Raw genomic sequence first — 19,003 nt, 5'->3', positions numbered from 1 at the left:
CCTGTCCTACTACATCACAAGCTTATGCTTGTGATGTAGTAGGGGATCTGCGCCACACAAACGTTGGTTATTCATGGATGCACGAAAACAAAACAAAGGAAGTTACCAAAGGGTAAGGAATAATATAGAACAGAAACTCCATCTAACAAATGCCACTAAGATCGTCATGACTAGATTCTAAATTCTTTGTTGTCTTCAATGCACCTCTGAGTTTTTAGCCAGATGCTGCCACTAATTCCAGTAGCCACCCATTTGTAAGGTTATTAAACTACCCTTTAGGTTCTTCCTCAAGAAAACTGCTCCTGAAGACTTACTGCTAGCTTTCAGATTGTAAATTGTGCCCACATGATTGTTCCTTTCCTTGCCACTCTTTTTGACTCCCTGGTCCACCCCATGATCCCAGTGTGAATTGCCTCAAATAAGGCAAGAAGCATCTCTCAGACTGGTCCAGGAATTTATATTGGGTCATATCATGTAGATTCAAAGGCAAATGGTTTTTGGTTACCATGTATAAGATTAAGCAACATCCTGTAAAGAAGATGTCGCATTATTTGCAACAATTCATAAAGGCACAAATGCTACAGAGGAGACCTTATGCTTCACTGATCCAAGAGATCTGGAAGTGATCAAAAATTCTATGCAGCATCCACCCCCTGTCTCATTCAGATGTGTGGGCTGTAGGCTTCAAAACCCATTTGCTTCAAATTATACAGGAGTAATTGGGGGAGGGAGACATGGATGTCACCAGCCTAAATGAAGATGGCACTCTGCAAGGGGCCCTCTGAGACATTTAGATGGGTAGACCTGTTAACACATACACACAAATATCTGCTAGCCTCCAACAGCACGGATCAACTACATCTCTCTTTCCCTGTTCTTGCCAGTCACTTTTTGTCACTGGGTAGCTAAGGAAAAGTCTGAGAATAGAACAGATGGGGGAAGGCAAGCAGGCAGGCAGTTAACAGGCCAGGAAACAAAGGGAACACATCCCCTGACCTCCTGTGAGGGAGGGGCATGCCATCAAGAACTGTCCAAGCACAGGCCACCATTTTCCCAGCATGCCTTGCTGTGCCAAGCTGGCTTCCTAGCTTCTCTAATGCAATTTGACAAAGGAACAGTATAGCCCCCCTCTGTCAAGACCCCAATTCTGACCTGAAGGAGCTCCATCTGTATATGACCTCTCTAATTTTAATATTACACCTCCCAAATTGCAGTAATTTCTATGTCCAAAACATACTTCCCTCAATCAACTCTATCAGTTCTCCAATGTAGCCTAGCTGAGTCTCCCAAACCAAACAATCTTCACCACAGAAAGCAAAGTCTCCACATTCCAGACATGTGTTTACAAAAGCCATTGAATTTCAGAATCATAGAACGCAAGAGAGGCTTATAGGATGTCTAGTCCAGTTCCCCTGTCTCTCATTAGCTTGATCTCCAGCACTTTTGCTAATATCTGACTTCCAAAGCAATGGCACTGCCTCTCTCAGATTATGACACTCCAGTTCACACAAACCAGCTAGAGATCTAAAAATGCCAGATTGAATAAATCTAGACTATCAAAATTCTGAATTGGTATGTGCAGGAACAAGTGATTTCTTCAACTTCTAAGTTAGTTGCTCAGTAGCAAGTGTCCTTTAATTTAATAAAATGCACTATTGGCTAAAAGAAGCAAAAAAGGGGGAAAACAAAAAAAAACTTGGATGCAAAGATAGCAAGAACAATGGGAACTGACTCACATGAGTAATTCTTCAGTCAACCCAGAATGAGATCTAAATGAACCTGGAATGACAATGGATCAAACATACCAGCTCTGATATTGGTTTTTGAAGCTTACCAAATTGACTGAGAGATTGAGCGTCTAGTCTCCTTCTAATCTGAGCTCTCCCCAGACTCTCAATAAAATGTTTGAAATTGAAACAAAGACCACTTTTAAAGTGCTCAGTGCTTAAACAAAATGAAAATAAAACTTGATACTCCAGATCAATACGTCACAGGTTTTACTCGTCATGCAAAATTGCAAAGATACAGGCCAAAGGAAACAACCTTTGCTCAGACTTATCTCTTCTTAACTGAAATTAATGGCATAGGGTGTGCTGGCACCTTACTTTCTCCATGACATGCTGCACTGACCCTTTTATTCTTCATTCAGTATGTTAGTGGGCACAGGCCACTGGTGTCAATGGCCACCAACTGTCCTTATATCCTGTATGAATTATGTAAGCCCCAAATAAAAGACTCAAATTAATATTTATTACAGGTGTTCTATCCACCACCCCCTTGGTTAGCTCAATTTCCTGTAACAATACATACAAATAAACATAAATCTATAGCCAAGCTGAAGTCTTTGAAAAGTTGGCAGTTAAGTTCTATTACATAACAATAGCTGATTGAATATTTTAAAAAATCTTAAATAACTATGAACATACAATTGAACATGTTAGGAATAGAAGATCTTGCCCTCAGGGCTTAACAAAGCAAGGCAGGGTTGGGTTAAAAATCAGATTACGAAAATGCAAGCAAGGTAGAGGAAGTCAACAGACAGCGAAGTGCAGATACTATAGGGCAGAACAGATTTGCTGAAATAGTGGCTTTTGACACATAAGGGAAGTTCTATTAGTAATTGTAGTAGTTGCCAAATATGTGATTTGGAGCAGGGAAATCTCAATTCCTTTAATTTATTTAAAATCTAATACCCCTTTTCACAATCCAAAAATGTTCTTAAAAGTTATATACATCCATCATTAGACACACAAAATGTAAGTAAAAGAAGCTATTTTTAAAATGGATTGCTGTTATTAAAACTAAATAATAATTAAGTACCTTATTCTGGAAAAGCCTACTTTTAAATCTATGTCATTGTCATTTTTTGAAACTCAATAAAAAGAAAGTTAGTCTCTCTAGAAGCCTGGTGCAAAGCAAGGGACGACTGGCATAACTCTTGAAAACAACAGAGACTTTGAAAGGAAGGAGGTAAACGAATTTATTAGCTAAGTAAGTGTAATAAAAGGCAATGGAAAAGAAAGGGATACATTAGAAAATCAGAAAGTAATCTTATGAGAAGAAGCAATCAATTTGCACTATGCTTTTGTCAAATAGAAACCAGCCTTTTTGAAAGAAAGAACCAAAGAAAGATGAGACATAATCTTCCCATGTCAGGAGAAAGATGGGCTATACATAAATAACAAGAACAATTTAGCAGATGTACATATCTATGAATTTACAGGTCTTAACATAAAAAGATACAGTCTTACAAAAATGCTACATCAACACCCAACTGCAATATTCTGAGGTTTATCACATTGTTGTTTTAACTGTTTCTGATAGCTATGTAGGTTTTTAATAGTTTTAAGGGAGGATACACTTTTATTTTGAATCACTAAAGTGAAATTCTGTGTCAATGGGGTGATTGGGGTTTATAGGAGCTGACAATGCATGTTAGGTTTTTGCCACCTGAACTTTTTAAAAACTGTATTTTGTGCATTTACAAACATTTAGGAATGTCATACATTTTGGGTGGTTAAGTGACATATAAATTTTATATGAATAAAGTATGTAGATAATTAGATGTTCAAGTGGAAAACTGAAAACACCCTGCTTAAAAGAAAGAATCTGGGAAATATTGAAGCTGGCAAATCTTGTTAACAGTGCCAGAAAAGCAAACCAGATAATCTGATACACTGCTGGATGTTAGGAATGGGAACTACATGCAAGAGACACTCTGTATGCAGAGGAATCATATTTCAGATCACTCAGAGGATAACCTTTCAATGAAACACTGGGTAGGGAAGCCACACCTAGAATACATAATTGCTTCTAGGAACATATATGAAATGGACAAAACAAAAGACATGGTGAACAGAGAATATTTGGACCAATTATGAGAAGAGCTTTGTGTATTATGAAAATCAAAACACATGTGACATGATTTTAAAAACCAAGAATTTTAATCATTGACAAGCAGGATTCAAGCTAGTTTCCCCCAACTTGGCACCTCCCAAATGTGTCAGACTTCAACTCTCAGCATGCTCTATCCATGGCTTGGCAATTCTGGTGAATGCAGTCTAATGCATCTGGTAAACATCAAATTGTAGCCAACTGTTCCCATGGTATCAAAGCAATTATTCCAAGACAAGGCCCAACTGTCCGCAATTTTCATCTCTAGGAGTGGAGCCCCTGGTGGCGCAATGGGTTAAACCTTTGCGCCAGCAGGATTGCTGACCAACAGGTCAGCGGTTCGAATCTGGGGAGACTGGGTTGAGCTCCCTCTGTAAGCCCCAGCTCCCTATGCGGGGACATGAGAGAAGCTTCCTACAAGCATGGTAAAACATCAAATATCTGGGCATCCCCTGGACAACATCCTTGCAGATAGCCAATTTTCTCATACCAGAACCAATTTGCAGCTTCTCAAGTCGCTCATGACATGAAAAAAAAAAATCTCAAGGAGTGTTCTGCCTTATAGATCAGTTTTCTTTTTCTGAATCAAAGGGGTCAAGGATGTGAGCAGGTCTTCTATTTCCAATTCCTTTCCTATGTTCTTTTCATATTTTCAGGCCTACATAGGATAATACATAACCTGCACGCAGCCAAGCTACTACTGAAGAGCTTGCCTCCTCTTCCTATTCCACTAGCATAGCTAGATGCAAAGGGCTACAAGCAATAACTCCTCCCAATCACCTAAAGCCAGAAATGCCCATGATGCTACCCTCTAATATCCTGGGATCCATTCCTGTTCATTCACAACCTAAGAAAACCAAGAAGTTTCAAATATAAGACTTCACTTTGTTCTCAGAAATGTATGTGTGTTTTTGTTGCAGAATCAGACTGATAGATTCATAGAGTTAGAAAGGGTCCTCATGGATTTCTGAGTCCAACAGCTTGCTCAACACAGGGTCTCTGGGTAAAGCCTTTCCACAGCTTTTTTCCTGAAGACATCCAGAGAAGGAGACCCCATCACCTCTCCAGTGGATTCCATTGATGAACTTTTACTGTAAAGAAGTTCCTTCTAATGTTCAATCGAAATCTACCCTCCTGCAATTTCAAACCATTATTTCTGGTTCTATCAATTTGGGCAGAATAGAACATGTCTGCCCCCTTCTCTGTAACTGCCCTTGAAGTATTTGGGGTGTGCAATCATGTCACCCTTCAACTTCTCTTCACCAAACCCAACATGCCCAGCACTTTCAACATTTCCTCATACATTTTATTCTTCATACCTCTTATCTCCCTTGTTGCCCTTCCCTGAACCTGCTCCTAGTTGTCTTATCTCCTTCTTAAAATGAAGTACCTAGAACTGAGCAAAATACTGCAGCACAGAATACATGGGAACTATTGCTTCCCTAGACTTGAAAACTATGCTTCTATGAATGCAACCTAAAATAACATTTCCCTTTTTCACTGTAACACCACACTACAAAGTGTTCAACTTATGATCACCAATAATTCCAAAGTTCTTTTTGCATGTAATACTGCTGAGGGCCATCCTATGCCTGTATATTTTGGGGTTTTATGAAGTAAATGTAAATACTACATTGATCTAGTTTATCTAGGTTCTTTTTAATTCTGTTTCTGCATTCCAATGTGTTGGCTTCATCTCCTAGTTTTGTGTCACCTGCAAACTTGATAAGGATTCCCTCCGTACTGTCACCTAAGTCACTGATAAAAATGTTGAAGAGTAATGGCTCTGAGATGGTATGCAGAGGCACTCCACTTAAGACCTCCTTCCAGTCCGAAGTGCAATCAGTGACGACAAATAATTGGTTTTCAACCAATTATGGATCCATCTGATAGTGATCCCATCTATACCACATGTCATCATTGCTAATCAAAATATCACGGAGGACCTTACAAAATGCTTTGCTGAAATCTAGATGACATCCAAAGTATTTTTACCACCTACTAAACTAGCAACCTGATTGAAAAATAAATGTAAGATTTCCCTAAGAGAAGCATGTTTCATAAATTGCCACAAGGTAAGAGAAAGTCTTCAAATTAGGGAGTGCACATACTTGAGGCCCTATTCTTGGTGTCTCCATTTAACAATATAGATCGAATACTATCAGGGCCTGTCCTTTTCTCTGTATCGCCTCAAATTTTGAAGGAGCTGTCTCAGACATAACAGCTTTGCAAATTTTGTCTACGTATGGCACTGAGTGCTAGATTATTTCATTTTAGATAGCTTTGACAACCTTGAGGTGTAAACTCTGGGGGAAAGGTATTAATATTGCCATCCTTCATACACTTGGTGCAAGGACAAGACACAGCATTACGAAGAGGAGGGCTTGATGTTATATGTGAATACTACAAACCCTTGCCATTCTTATTTTTATAAAATTAAAAATTGTACCAGCAGGAAAAAAAAATATTTCAGAGGACAGGACTAACATTATATATCCCTGTTTTAGAAACTTCTCAGAGTCTGAAAGATATTTTTTAAAGACTAGAATGACCCCAGTTCTCTCAGGTTGAAAAAGCAGCAGACTACTTTTAAAAACGGACCCATCAAATATATCATTCTATCAATTAGTCTGAGCCAATGTAAAGATTAAAAAATGTATGTCTACACAGAACAGTAACTCACCCAAATAAATATCTCCAAAGGATCCACTACCAATTTTTCGTCCCAGCCGGTATTTGTTCCCCACTCGAAGCTCCATGTTTCAGTTGCTCTGGAAACAAAACAGAGGACATACAGGATTAGGTTAGAAAACATGGCTTTTGGCAGCAGATACCATATACGGTTCCTAGGTACTCCCTGAATTTGCTGCCTTACCCCTAGGGCTTACATCTTGACACAGAAAAATCTGACTTAGTTTTTCTCCCAAAAAGATCTCTAAATTTCAGTTTAGTAAGTGCAACTTTCCTTCAATGATGTGGTTAGAAAAATATGCATCTCATGGGTGGGGGTTGGGAGAATCAGGAAAACAGAAGAGTCAAACCAGTCACCTAAGTTGACCTTAAATCCAAAGCCATCTTGGGCTGCTATTCTAAACAAACTTATCCAGAAAGCAAGTCTTGCTAAAATTGCTGATTCTATCTCAGGATGTCACGCAGGCAACATCAAATCAGTTTTCTGGTCTCTTCTTCCTCCTCCCCCTGCTTTTTCAAGCATCTTACCAGAGGAAGAGATTTGATTTGAAAAAGTTATGTTTCTTATACGCTTTTACTAGGTCTAATTTAAATATAACACAAATATTTAATCTAATTAAATATTTTAAATATATTATATTATATATTAATATATTATATATTAATTAAATATTTTAATCTAATTAAAATATAACACAAATTGGAATTATTCTTATGAGCAACATTGAGGCCTTCACATTTTATAGGAAAGCAAAGATGCAGAATTACAATTTAGCATGCTTAAGATTGCAACACTACAGAAACTGTAAGAAAAGCTAAAGGTGGAAACTAACCAACTCTAAAACTTATTTATATATGATATACTTTACTATCAACTTGTGGATATTCCACAATACAATTTCTAAAGTTCATACAGGACAAAGAGAGATGGAGAGAAATGGGAATACAGTCAGCCAGCCATATCCACAGATTCCACCACCCAAAGATTAAAAATCGTTTTCAAAAATCCCATCTTGCTTTTGCCATTTGGTATAAGGGACGCCATTTTATTATGACACAGTATATAATAGAGGACTTCATCATCCACGAATTTTGGTGTCCACAGGAAGGAACTAAATCCCAGTGGATGCCAAAGACCCACTGTAGACCTCTAAGCCTCAGTATTGCTATTCCACTGAACAGATTGTTGTTGTTGTTCATTCGTTCAGTCATTTCCGACTCTTCGTGACCTCATGGATCAGCCCACACCAGAGCTCCCTGCCGGCCGTCACCTCCCCCAGCTCCTTCAGAGTCAAGCCAGTCACTTCAAGGATGCCATCCATCCATCTTGCCCTTGGTCTTGCCCTTTTCCTTTTATTTTCCCCAGCATAATTGTCTTCTCTAAGCTTTCCTGTCTCTTCATGATATGGCCAAAGTACTTTAACTTATTACTATATTGGAAGTGTAGTTGCAAGAGAAAATTACTATAAAGAACGGTAAATTTCTCCCATATTCAAAGCATTCATGCTTCTTGGGCTGAAGTCACATGTCTGCATGCCTCTATAATTTGTCAGTAGGCCCGCTGTCTTTTTTTGCATAATCCATTCATCAACATGAGATTCAACTAAGCTTGAATTTTACTATTTTTGGTGTGTGCAGGAGAAATAGCGTATTTGCAGAGAACAAATAGGAATTCTAGAGTTTCACCAACAAGATCCCCTTGGACAGCCACCATCTTGTGCTATTTCCATGATCAAATGACATAGATCTGACTAAAGAAGGGGAGGAGACTGTGGTTTCTTTTAGAGGATGCTGCTCTATGGTTAATTTATGTAATGCATGTTTATGAATGCACTCCATGCAGGCTTTGCTCTCATGGGGTGGGCTGCTGGGAAGAACGGGCAAGGATTAAGTAGATGAAGGCATCCTTTGCCTCAACAGGGAACAGCAGAAGGGAAGCTGTTGGACATAAGATGTTAGAATAAGCCCCATAAGTGGAGTTCTAGTCACATTCAAATCCATGTTTTCCACTAATCATGAGATTACAGTGAGAGGAATGGATGAGCTACAGACACACATTTAAGTATTCCGCGTGTGCTTTATAATAGATTACCATAAACCCTAAAAAAACACAGTTCCAGCTTCCCAAAACACACCAGGAGGTGGAGCCTCCTGGTGTAACATGTACTCAGTACTAGCAAATTTATTTATTGGTAAAAAATATGCAGCCTCCCCTCCTTTTTAAATTCAATCAAGCAGAATTTACAACAGAAGAGCAGCCCTAAAAAACAAACAGGAAGAAACATGGCCGGCAAGCGAGAGGACAAGATTCTCTTCCCAACTAACCTTTATAAATCTAAGTTCAGAACCTTCCATATTGTGGCTCATGCTCTATCCTGCTGGAAGGTTAAAGTCTTGTATCCCTATAAACAAGGAGCATGACATATCTGGCCTGCTAGGTATTGATGGACTGCAACCCCCATCATCCCCCACTATTGGCTCCATCAGTAGTACTGATGGGAGCTGTAGTCCATCAACATTTGGAGGACCATGTATTCTCCTCACCTACTATTCACTGAATAACTGTCATAAAACTGGAAAAAGTCAATATCCTTCCAAAGTTACTATGGCAGTGCCCCATTCATTGGGAGTTAGGAGTTTTAGTTTGCTCTGTCAGCATTGCTGAAAAGCATGAGCTATTAGTGCAGTAAAATGCAGGGCTCAATGTTTGATTCAGCTAGTAACCCATTTCATGGAAGAGATCCTCCTTTAGGTCCCCAGGGACCCAGCTGCTCACTGTGGGTTTTTCCCCCCAGTGCGCTGTGACCTTTCAACTTCCTGTAACAGCTTCCTGTGAGAGACTATTTCTTGATTATCCCACACAGTTTTATAAGAATGCTTCCAGCTGACTGCTCATCAAATACTTTGCAAAAAGCAGATTACTAGCATTAATGTGCTGGTTTATATCCCATCTTTCCTCACAGAAGCCTGGGAGATATTATCCAGATCATCAAAACAACTCAGAGAACAACAATAGGCAAGAGTGGAAAGGGTTAGGAACAAAGAACGAATAGTCTGTTGCCTCCCATACACACTAGAGAGACGCAGAATCCTAAATACATCAACATTCAAGGGACTTCCTATCTAGTAAGGCATAAGACAAAGCTGTGGGTAAAGGGTTCACAAAATGCAACCACACTATGGTTGTTCAAGCCAAGGACTACAAACATCCAGCTACTTTGACTTCCAAATAACTTGAGATGAGAAGGAGTGGAAGATTAGATTTCCCCCTGTTCACCTACCACCATAAATAACAACAAATAGTTGGTTTCCAGCCTCAGGCTTTCTTCTCCACAACCCAACTATATAAATGAATGTGTACCTTCTTCCAAACTAGAGCAAAAGCCCTAGGGAGGCAAGAAACCGACCAAGAATTCCCTCTTCTACTATCAGGAAGGATTCCCACACATTGCCCTAATGCATATACTCTGCGTGAGTGGATGCTTATTATGTATTAATATCCCTTTCTCTCTAGTGCTCTCTGTCTCACACACACAACTCTAGAAAGCTACAACCTAGGTTACACGATGCTGTACGCACAAACGCACACACTCCATTATACATTATAGGAAATACATACACTTAAGAGGCTATAAATGTGTATACATATGTATGTACGAACACACAATGCAAATCCCCCAAACAACAAACAGGGCTTCTTCAGCATGTAAACAACCCCCCCCCCCCGCCGCCTTCACCTTACTCCCTCCCAAACAATTACGCCAAATGAGAAGATGAGTTCTTTCCTACTAACCTTACTTGATTTACAAGGAAAGGGAAACACACCTTGAGCCAGATTGTGTAAAGGTTGCCCAGATACATAATGGATGCTTTTTAAAGGGAGGGAGAGATATGAGAAGGAAGAGGGATATTTCAGACTAGCTTTAAACGCTGGAGGAAGACATAAGAAATAAAGAATATTTCCCCCTTTTTAAAAATGGGTCAGGAAAAAATGCTTTTTCGGTTTAAAGAACTAAAAGGAAGGACGTGCAAGAAGGGAGGGGATATTTCATATTTCTTGAAATTTTAACAGACAGGAGAAGTAATAACATTATTAAATAACAACTACCATGTCAGACTACACATAGAAGCCACTGAAATCCACAAGCATGTGGACAATTTCAACAGAAAGGAAGAAACCATGAAAATGAACAAAATCTGGCTACCAGTATTAAAAACACCCGAAAATCATAACAGTAAATAAAGAACAACACTCAAAAACAGGGGAATTCCAGACAAGAAACAATCAGGGCCAGCTAATCACCTTCCAACAAAGGATTCCCCAGGCAGTAAGAAGCCAGACCGTGAAACTGCTAGGCCATTAAATGCTAATTAAGGTGGCCAATTGAAATATTAACACCTACCTCAAACAGGCACGATTTTTTTCTCCCAGCATGGTCATTCCAGATATATAAACCCCTTTTTCCTAGTTTCCAACAGACCTCACAACCTCTGAGAATGCCTGCCATAGATGCAGGTGAAACGTCAGGAGAGAATGCTTCTGGAACATGGCCATATAGCCCGGAAAACACACAACAAGCCAGTGATTCTAGCCATGAAAGCCTTCAACAACACATGTTCTCCCTTTTAAAAAAACAATGGGCCAAGAAACACATTTAATTGTTTGCTTGCTTTTTTTTCTTTTTCCTCTTCAACACTTACTTTCCCCCTATTTTAGGGGAAGGTAGAAAAAAGAAAGAAAAGGAGATGAAAGCAGATCAAACATTACTACATAACCAATGAAAAAAGAGAGAGATAAAAAGACACTGATACTATCTCTCCTCATCACTCAACCACAAGCATAACTTCAAATTATATCACCTTCGAGCAATGGTTGAAACATAGGAGAGGAGGGGAGAGGAAAAAAAAACAATTAAAATTAAAAAAAATAATTATGTATGGTTAATTAGAAATAGAATTAGAAAACCTTAAAGGCCCTTATTAAAGGTCTCTCAGCTGATACAAAAGAAGAAGGGGGGTTGGAAGAGACATTATCCCCTTTCCCCAATATCCAAGCTTCAATCTATTCCTCCAAAAGTGACAAAAATAGGGGAAATGAGATGTTTATTGTCAATCCCATTCTCCTTTTTTGTGCCTTTGAAAGGTTGGATATTTATTTAAAAGGCTGAAAAATAAACAAACAGACACCTTTTCTCAAAATGCACAAAAAGGAGAGTGGGTTTAACAATAAACATCCCAATTTCCCCCTATTTTTGTCACTTTGGAGGAATATATCAAAGCTTTACCACAACCAACAACAAAAAAAGGTGGGGGGGGGGGCAGTGATAATTAAACTGATAATAATTAAAGGCTGTATAAATAAAAAAACAAATATCCAAGCTTTTCTCAAAAGGCACAAAAAGGAGAATGTGATTTGACAATAATTTCCCCCTATTTTTGTCACTTTGGAGGAATTGATTAAAGCAACTAAAAAGGGGGGGGGGCAATAATAATTAAACAGATGATAATTAAAGGCTGTATAAATAAATAAATATCCAAGCTCAAAAGGCACAAAAAGGAGAATGGGATTTGACAATAAACATCCCAATTTCCCCCTATTTTTGTCATTTTGGGGGAATATATCACAACCAACAACTAAAATAAAAGGTGGGGGAGGCAGTGATAATTAAACTGATAATAATTAAAGGCTGTATAAATAAATAAATAAATATCCAAGCTTTTCTCAAAAGGCACGAAAAGGCGAGTGTGATCTGACAATAAACATCCCTATTTTTGTCACTTTGGGGGAATAGAGAGACAACAACAAAAAAGGAGGGGGGGTAAAATAACTAATAATAATTAATAATTAAATAAATAAATATAAATAATAGGGGGGTAAACATCTAATTTCCCCCCTATTTTTGTCACTTTGGAGGAATAGATCAAAGCTTAGTCACAACCAACAACAAAAAGGGGGTGATAACTAATGATAATTAATAGTAAAATAAATAAATAGAAATAATAGGGGTTAAATATACAATTTTCCTCCTATTTTGGTCACTTTGGAGGAATAGATCAAAGCTTGGTCACAACCAACAACAAAAAGGGGTTGACAACTAATAATAATTAATAAGAAAATAAATAAATAAAAATAATAGGGGGTAAACATCCAATTTTGCTCCTATTTTGGTCACTTTGGAGGAATAGATCAAAGCTTAGTTACAACCAATAACAAAAAGGGGAAAGATAACTAATAATAATTAATAATAAAATAAATAAATATAAATAATAGGGGGTAAACATCCAATTTCCTCCCTATTTTGGTCACTTTGGAGGAATAGATCAAAGCTTGGTCACAACCAACAACAAAAAGGGGGTAATAATTCATATTAATAATAAAATAAATGAAAATAAATAATAGGGGGATTACTAATGATAATTAAAGCTGGGGGGAATAAAAGAGACAGAAATAACTGTTACTTACTATTGGAAATTGAAGCCAAAAGAAGGCAAACACAATGGTGATCTGCTTCCTTTCCCCCCTCTAACAGGATAAATAGGCAATATAATTGGATATGATGGCGTTCTCAACACCCTCCCTGACTCAAATTGATACAAAACAATAATAATATTAGAGATAATTGTACTAATTGCTTTTGCTATATACAGACAATGGGGGGAGGAAGCTCTGAAGGGTATAAAATGGTGAAAAGGGGCAGCCCTTGCTAAGCCTTTTGTTGTCCTCAGAAATTATCCAAAAAGCTTCCCCCTCCCTTCTTCCTGTGTCACACAATTATGCTTCCCCCCCCCCCTCCCGTCACGACCCCAGCCTTGTTGTGTGGAAGGCAGAGAGAGCCTTCCCTCCTCCCTCTCCCCCCTCCTCCTCTCTGAGGGGAAAAAAAAGGAGCAGCACAAAGGGACGGAGGGGCCTCCTTTCCCCCCGGGTTTGCACCCCCAAACAAGCCCGGATCCCCCCAATATTCACCCCGCCTGGAAGCAGCCCGCCTGCCGCTTCTGCTCCTGGGGCTGTCAAGGGGGCAGCGCGCCCCGGAGGGGAGGATGACGGAGGATTGGGAAAGGCGGCCCCGGTCGCCGTCAAGCCAGCGCCGCCGCCGCTTCCTCCTTCCTTCCTTCCTTCGCTCGCTCTCGCGCGCTCGCGCCTGCTCTTTCCCTCTCTCTCTCTCTCTCTCTGGCTCTGCCTCCTTCCCCTTCAGCCTCCCTCCGGTGTGTGGACTGACGAGACTCTCTCCCTCATTGAGTTTCCATTGAGCCTCGGGAAGCCAAACCCAGTGATGTCATCCCACAAAGGCCAAGGTCCTCCTCCCTCCCCGGGCAGGCTTAAAGGGGCCGCGTCTTGTTTTTGTGGCGTGGGAGCCTGTGTGTGCAGATTGGATTGTAGTCCATTGTACTAATTGAGTTTTTATTAGGGTGGTGTGTTTTATTTTATCATTTTATGTTATTATTTATTATATTATATTATTTATATTTATTTTATTTTATTATTTATATTTATTATATATCTTGTTATTTTATTGTATTTTTACTGTACTGCATTGCATTATTGTATTTTATTATTTATATTTATTATATATCTTGTTATTTTATTGTATTGCATTGTATTATTTTATTTTGTTATTTATTATATATCTTATTTTATTGAATTTTTATTGTATTGCATTACTTTATTTTATTATTTATATATATTATATATCTTGTTATTGTATTTTTATTGTATTGCATTGCATTACTTTATTTTATTTATTATATATCTTGTTATTTTATTGTATTGCTTTGCATTATTTTATTTTATTATTTATATTTATTATATATCTTGCTATTTTACTGAATTTCTATTGTATTGCATTGCATTATTTTATTATTTATATTTATTATATATCTTGTTTTATTGTATTTTAATGTATTTTATTGCCTTTTTATTTATTTCATTTTATTATTATTTTTCTTGTGGCTTTATTATTGTTGTGTATTTTATTTTATCTTTATTATTTTATTTTATTATTTATATCTATTATATATCTTGTTATTTTATTGAATTTTTATTGTATTGCATTGCATTATTTTATTTTGTTATTTATATTTATTATATATCTTGTTATTTTATTGTATTTTTATTGTATTGTGTTGCATTGTTTTATTTTATTATTTGTATTTATTAAATATCTTGTTTTATTGTATTTTAATGTATTTTATTGCTTTGTTTTATTTTTTATTTATTTCATTTTATTATTATTTTTTCTTGTGGTTTTATTATTGTTGTGTATTTTATTTTATCTTTATTATTTTATTTTATTATTTATATTCATTATAAATCTTGTTATTTTGTTGAATTTTTCTAGTATTTTATTGCATTGCATTATTTTATTATTTATATTTATTATATATCTTGTTATTTTGTTGAATTTTTATTGCATTAAGTTGCATTGTTTTATTTTATGATTTATATTTATTATATATCTGTTTTATTGTATTTTAATGTATTGTATTGCTTTGTTTTATATTTATTTATTTCATTTTATTATTTCTTTATATGATTTTTATTGAAGAGTTGGGTTGAGGGTTCAATTTCCGTATTATAAAATTATAAGTGCAATTGAAAAGTGAGGAAAAGTGAAAAAGGGGAGGAGAAAAGAGAGAGAAAAAAGAGAGAAAAAAGGAAAAAAGAAAGAAAAAAGGTGATACGAGAAGGGATTAGTATCTAATTTAAATATTACATCCCCGCGTAAAACTAACATCTACACTCTTCCCCAGTTATTTTCTTTTATTTTAGGTCATTTTATTATATTATACATTATATTATTTTTATTTTAGGTCATTTTTATTATATTATACATTATATTATTTTAAATTTTGTTGTTTATTTAATTTTATTTGCTTTTTATTTTTATTCTTTTGGTGGCATTGATTTCTTCTTCAGTTATTAGTTTTTTGTTAATGATCAGTTTATTCTTTCTCTTTAACATGATAGAAAAGCAAAGAGGGACAGATGTGATGTGTTGTTTTCGTAATGTGTGCTGGGGAAAGCATTCAATATTCAATTTTGTTATACAATGTACAGTGAAAATAAAGTTATTCTATTCTATTCACACTTTTCCCCAATTTCTTATTTTATTTTACGTAATTTTTTTTACTTATCTTACTTTTCTTGTGGCTTCACTTGCTTCTTCATTCTTAGTGGCCCTCATCAATAATAATAATAATAATAATAATAATAATAATAACAACAACTTTTATTTATATACCGCCCTATCTCCTCAACAAAAAATGGCCCATTGTCATTGATTAGTTTTGTTTTGTTTACTTTCTCTTTTTTAACATGCTGGAAAAGCAACACACACACTCTTCCCCAATTATTTTATTTTATGTTTTATTTTATTCTTTTATTCTCTTGTTTCCTTCATTATCTCTTTTATTTTATTTTTCTTACGGCTTCAATTTTTCTCAATTCTAGTAGCCCTTCTTTGTTTTTCTTTTCTCTCTCTGTCTCTCTCTGTCTCTCTATCTCTGGAAAAGCAACCCCAGCCCCAAACAAACAAACAAACAAATGTGCCAGCAATACACATATGCCTAAGGGAGAATCTAGCTGTCAATAAGGTACATCTGTATGTAAAACATAGCTCTCCTTACCTGGAGGTATATGTGTATACATATATTATTTTATTTTGTTGTGGCTTTGATTTCTTCTTCATTCTAGTGGCCCCTCATAGAGGATCAGTTTAGGGATTTTTCTGACTTTTCTTTTAACATGCTGGAAAAGCCATATCCATCCCCCCCCCCCCCTTTAACTCCCAAACAAATGTGTAAACATAGAGATGCCTAAGGCTTCATCTACACTGTCGATAAGGAACATCTGTATGTAAAACATTAACTCTTCTTACCTGGAGGTATCTATGGATGATGATGGTTTCACTGATACGTATTGAGCTGTACAACAGAGGGAGGCCCGTGTGTGTTTACTCAAATGCTCAGAGCCCAATGGTGTTTATTCCCAGCCTCATATAACCACAACCTAGGGTGCATCTACTGTAGAATTAATGCAGTTTGATACTATTTTAACTACCTTGTCTTAGTTAAATATTTATTTATTTATTTAAAGCGTTTGTATTCCACACTTCTCACCCCGAAGGGGACTCAGGGCGGAACACAACATATTAAATGGCAAACATTCAATGCCGAAACATACTAGAGCAGGGGTCCTCAAACTAAGGCCCGGGGGCCGGATACGGCCCTCCAAGGTCATTTACCCGGCCCTCGTTCAGGGTCAACCTAAGTCTGAAACGACTTGAAAGCACACAACAACAACAACAATCATATCTTATCAGCCAAAAAAGCAGGTCCACACTTCCCATTGAAATACTAATAAGTTTATATTTGTTTAAATTGTTCTTCATTTAATTATTGTATTGTTTTTAAGTTTTTTTGCACTACAAATAATATATGTGCAGTGTGCATAGGAATTCATTCGTGTTTTTTTTCAAATTACAATCCGGCCCTCCAACAGTTTGAGGGACTGTGACCTGGCCCTCTGTTTAAAAAGTTTGAGGACCCCAGTACTAGACCATGCACATACAAAAGCATTAAAATCACTTATCTTGACATTAAAATCCTCTCGTTAAAACTGTCTCAACAACCATATCAAATTTTGTTGGCATACTATCACTGCCTCATTGCACACTTCCAAAGGCTCAGTCCCACAGCCACGTTTTTATCATCCTTCCAAAGGAGAAAAGGGAGGGGGCTGACCTGATCTTATTAAGAAGGGAGTTCCATAGCTGAGGGGCAATTACTGAGAAGGCCCTGTCTCTCATCCCCACCAAATGCACCTGTGATGGTGGCGAGACCAAGAGCAGGGCCTCCCCAGAAGATCTTAATCTCCATGGTGGTTCATAAGGGCCATTTAGGGCTTTATAGGCCAAAGCCAGCACTTTGAATTGTGCCCAGTAGCAAACTGGCAGCCAGTGGAGCTGGCGTAACATGGGGAGTTGCGTGGGATGGGATCATGGGAGTTGTCATTTGGTGAGGCACCAGCACACTTGGACAGAGAAGACTAAAAACCTTGTAAAACTACAACTGCCATTTTTCCATAGCAGCATTGAGCCATGCTAGTTAAAGAAGTGTCAAACTACATTCATTCTACAATGTAGATGCACCCCAAGTTGGGGTTAAAGGTTTTTGTTGTTGTTTTGTCGTGTCAGGAGCAACTTGAGAAACTGCAAGTCGTTTCTGGTGTGAGAGAATTAGCCGTCTGCAAGGACATTGCCCAGGGGACGCCCGGATGATTAGATGTTTTTATCATCTTTATGGGAGGCTTCTTTCATGTCCCTGCATGAGGAGCTGGAGTTGGTAGAGGGAGCTCATCCGCCTCTCCCCGGATTCGAACCTGCGACCTGTCGGGCTTCAGTCCTGCTGGCACAGGGGTTTAACCCACTACGCCACTGGGGGCTCCCGGGGGTTAAAGGTAAAGGTTTCCCCTTGACATTAAGTCTAGTCGGGTTTGGCTCTCAGGGGTGGTGCTCATCTCCATTTCTAAGCCAAAGAGCCGGCATTGTTCATAGACATCTCCGAGGTCATGTGGCCAGTAGACTGCATGGAACGCTGTTACCTTCCCACAGAAGCAGTACCTATTGATCTCACATTTTCATGTTTTTGAACTGCTAGGTTGGCAGAAGCTCAGCCTAGCAGCAGGAGCTCACTCCACTCCACCGATTTGAACCGCTGACCTTCCAATCGGTAAGTTCTGCAGCTTAGCGGTTTAACCTGCTGCGCCACCACAGCTCCATAAATTGGGGTTGCGTCATTGAAATCAAAGCATTTTCCCTTTGAATAAACATACATATGATGGGGCTTCCTGTTTTGTACAGCTCAACACATATTAATTAAACAATAATTAATGGGCAGATACCTGCAGGTAAGAAAGTTATATTTCACATACAGATATTCCTTATCACCAGTCCCATGTTACCTACATACAGTAATAGTGTAGTAGTAAACTCCACTGTGAAGTTATCAGTAAACACAATGCTTTAAATCCGCTGCAAGTGTCTTTCTCAATCCAGCACAATTTTCAAGATTGGTATAAAATCACATCTTTCAGTCCTTCCTATCAAGTGGGATCTGTTTACAGTTCTGAAACTCAAGGCAACCTTTCTTTGCATATTCTCTTCCTAAGCTTGGACAAACTTTGGTATTTCTTTTCTCAGTTTTGTTTATGCTACCATCAAGGACAGAAACCTCTGGAGAGCCAAAGGTGAGTTGAGATTATTGCAAATGCACTGTAGATAGATCTTGGAAATTTCCCTCTTCTTAAAACTCCAATTCCTAGCATCCCCAGATAACTCTGGAGACCAGGGATTGATTCTCCACTTGAGCATGGAAACCCTTGAAAAACTACACTTGCCACAATCTCATAGCATTGAGAGCA

The 19,003-nt window shown here is 37.8% G+C and overlaps 1 protein-coding gene across 2 annotated transcripts in view; it reads right to left on the bottom strand.

The window, feature by feature from the left end:
• The window catches only part of CSNK1E (casein kinase 1 epsilon), a 47,591-nt gene extending 33,729 nt beyond the window's left edge, over window positions 1-13,862 (bottom strand). Inside the window, exons 1-2 of one of the 2 annotated variants that reach the window (XM_060777042.2) lie at window positions 13,550-13,862; window positions 6,578-6,665 (exon numbers count right to left, since the gene is read on the bottom strand). In XM_060777042.2, the coding sequence (XP_060633025.1) occupies window positions 6,578-6,653 (76 nt within the window). In that variant the 5' untranslated portion in view covers window positions 6,654-6,665; window positions 13,550-13,862. Of the gene's footprint in view, window positions 1-6,577; window positions 6,666-13,048; window positions 13,338-13,549 lie in introns of those variants that run through there. The other variant, XM_060777043.2, reaches the window with a different exon arrangement.
• Between the last annotated feature and the right edge of the window lie 5,141 nt (window positions 13,863-19,003).

Source organism: Anolis sagrei, chromosome 5, assembly GCF_037176765.1.
Source record: "Anolis sagrei isolate rAnoSag1 chromosome 5, rAnoSag1.mat, whole genome shotgun sequence".
NCBI classification, from domain to species: Eukaryota; Metazoa; Chordata; class Lepidosauria; order Squamata; family Dactyloidae; genus Anolis; species Anolis sagrei.
The sequence above is the reverse complement of the archived record's forward strand: the minus strand, read 5'-3'. Positions and strand labels throughout refer to the sequence as shown.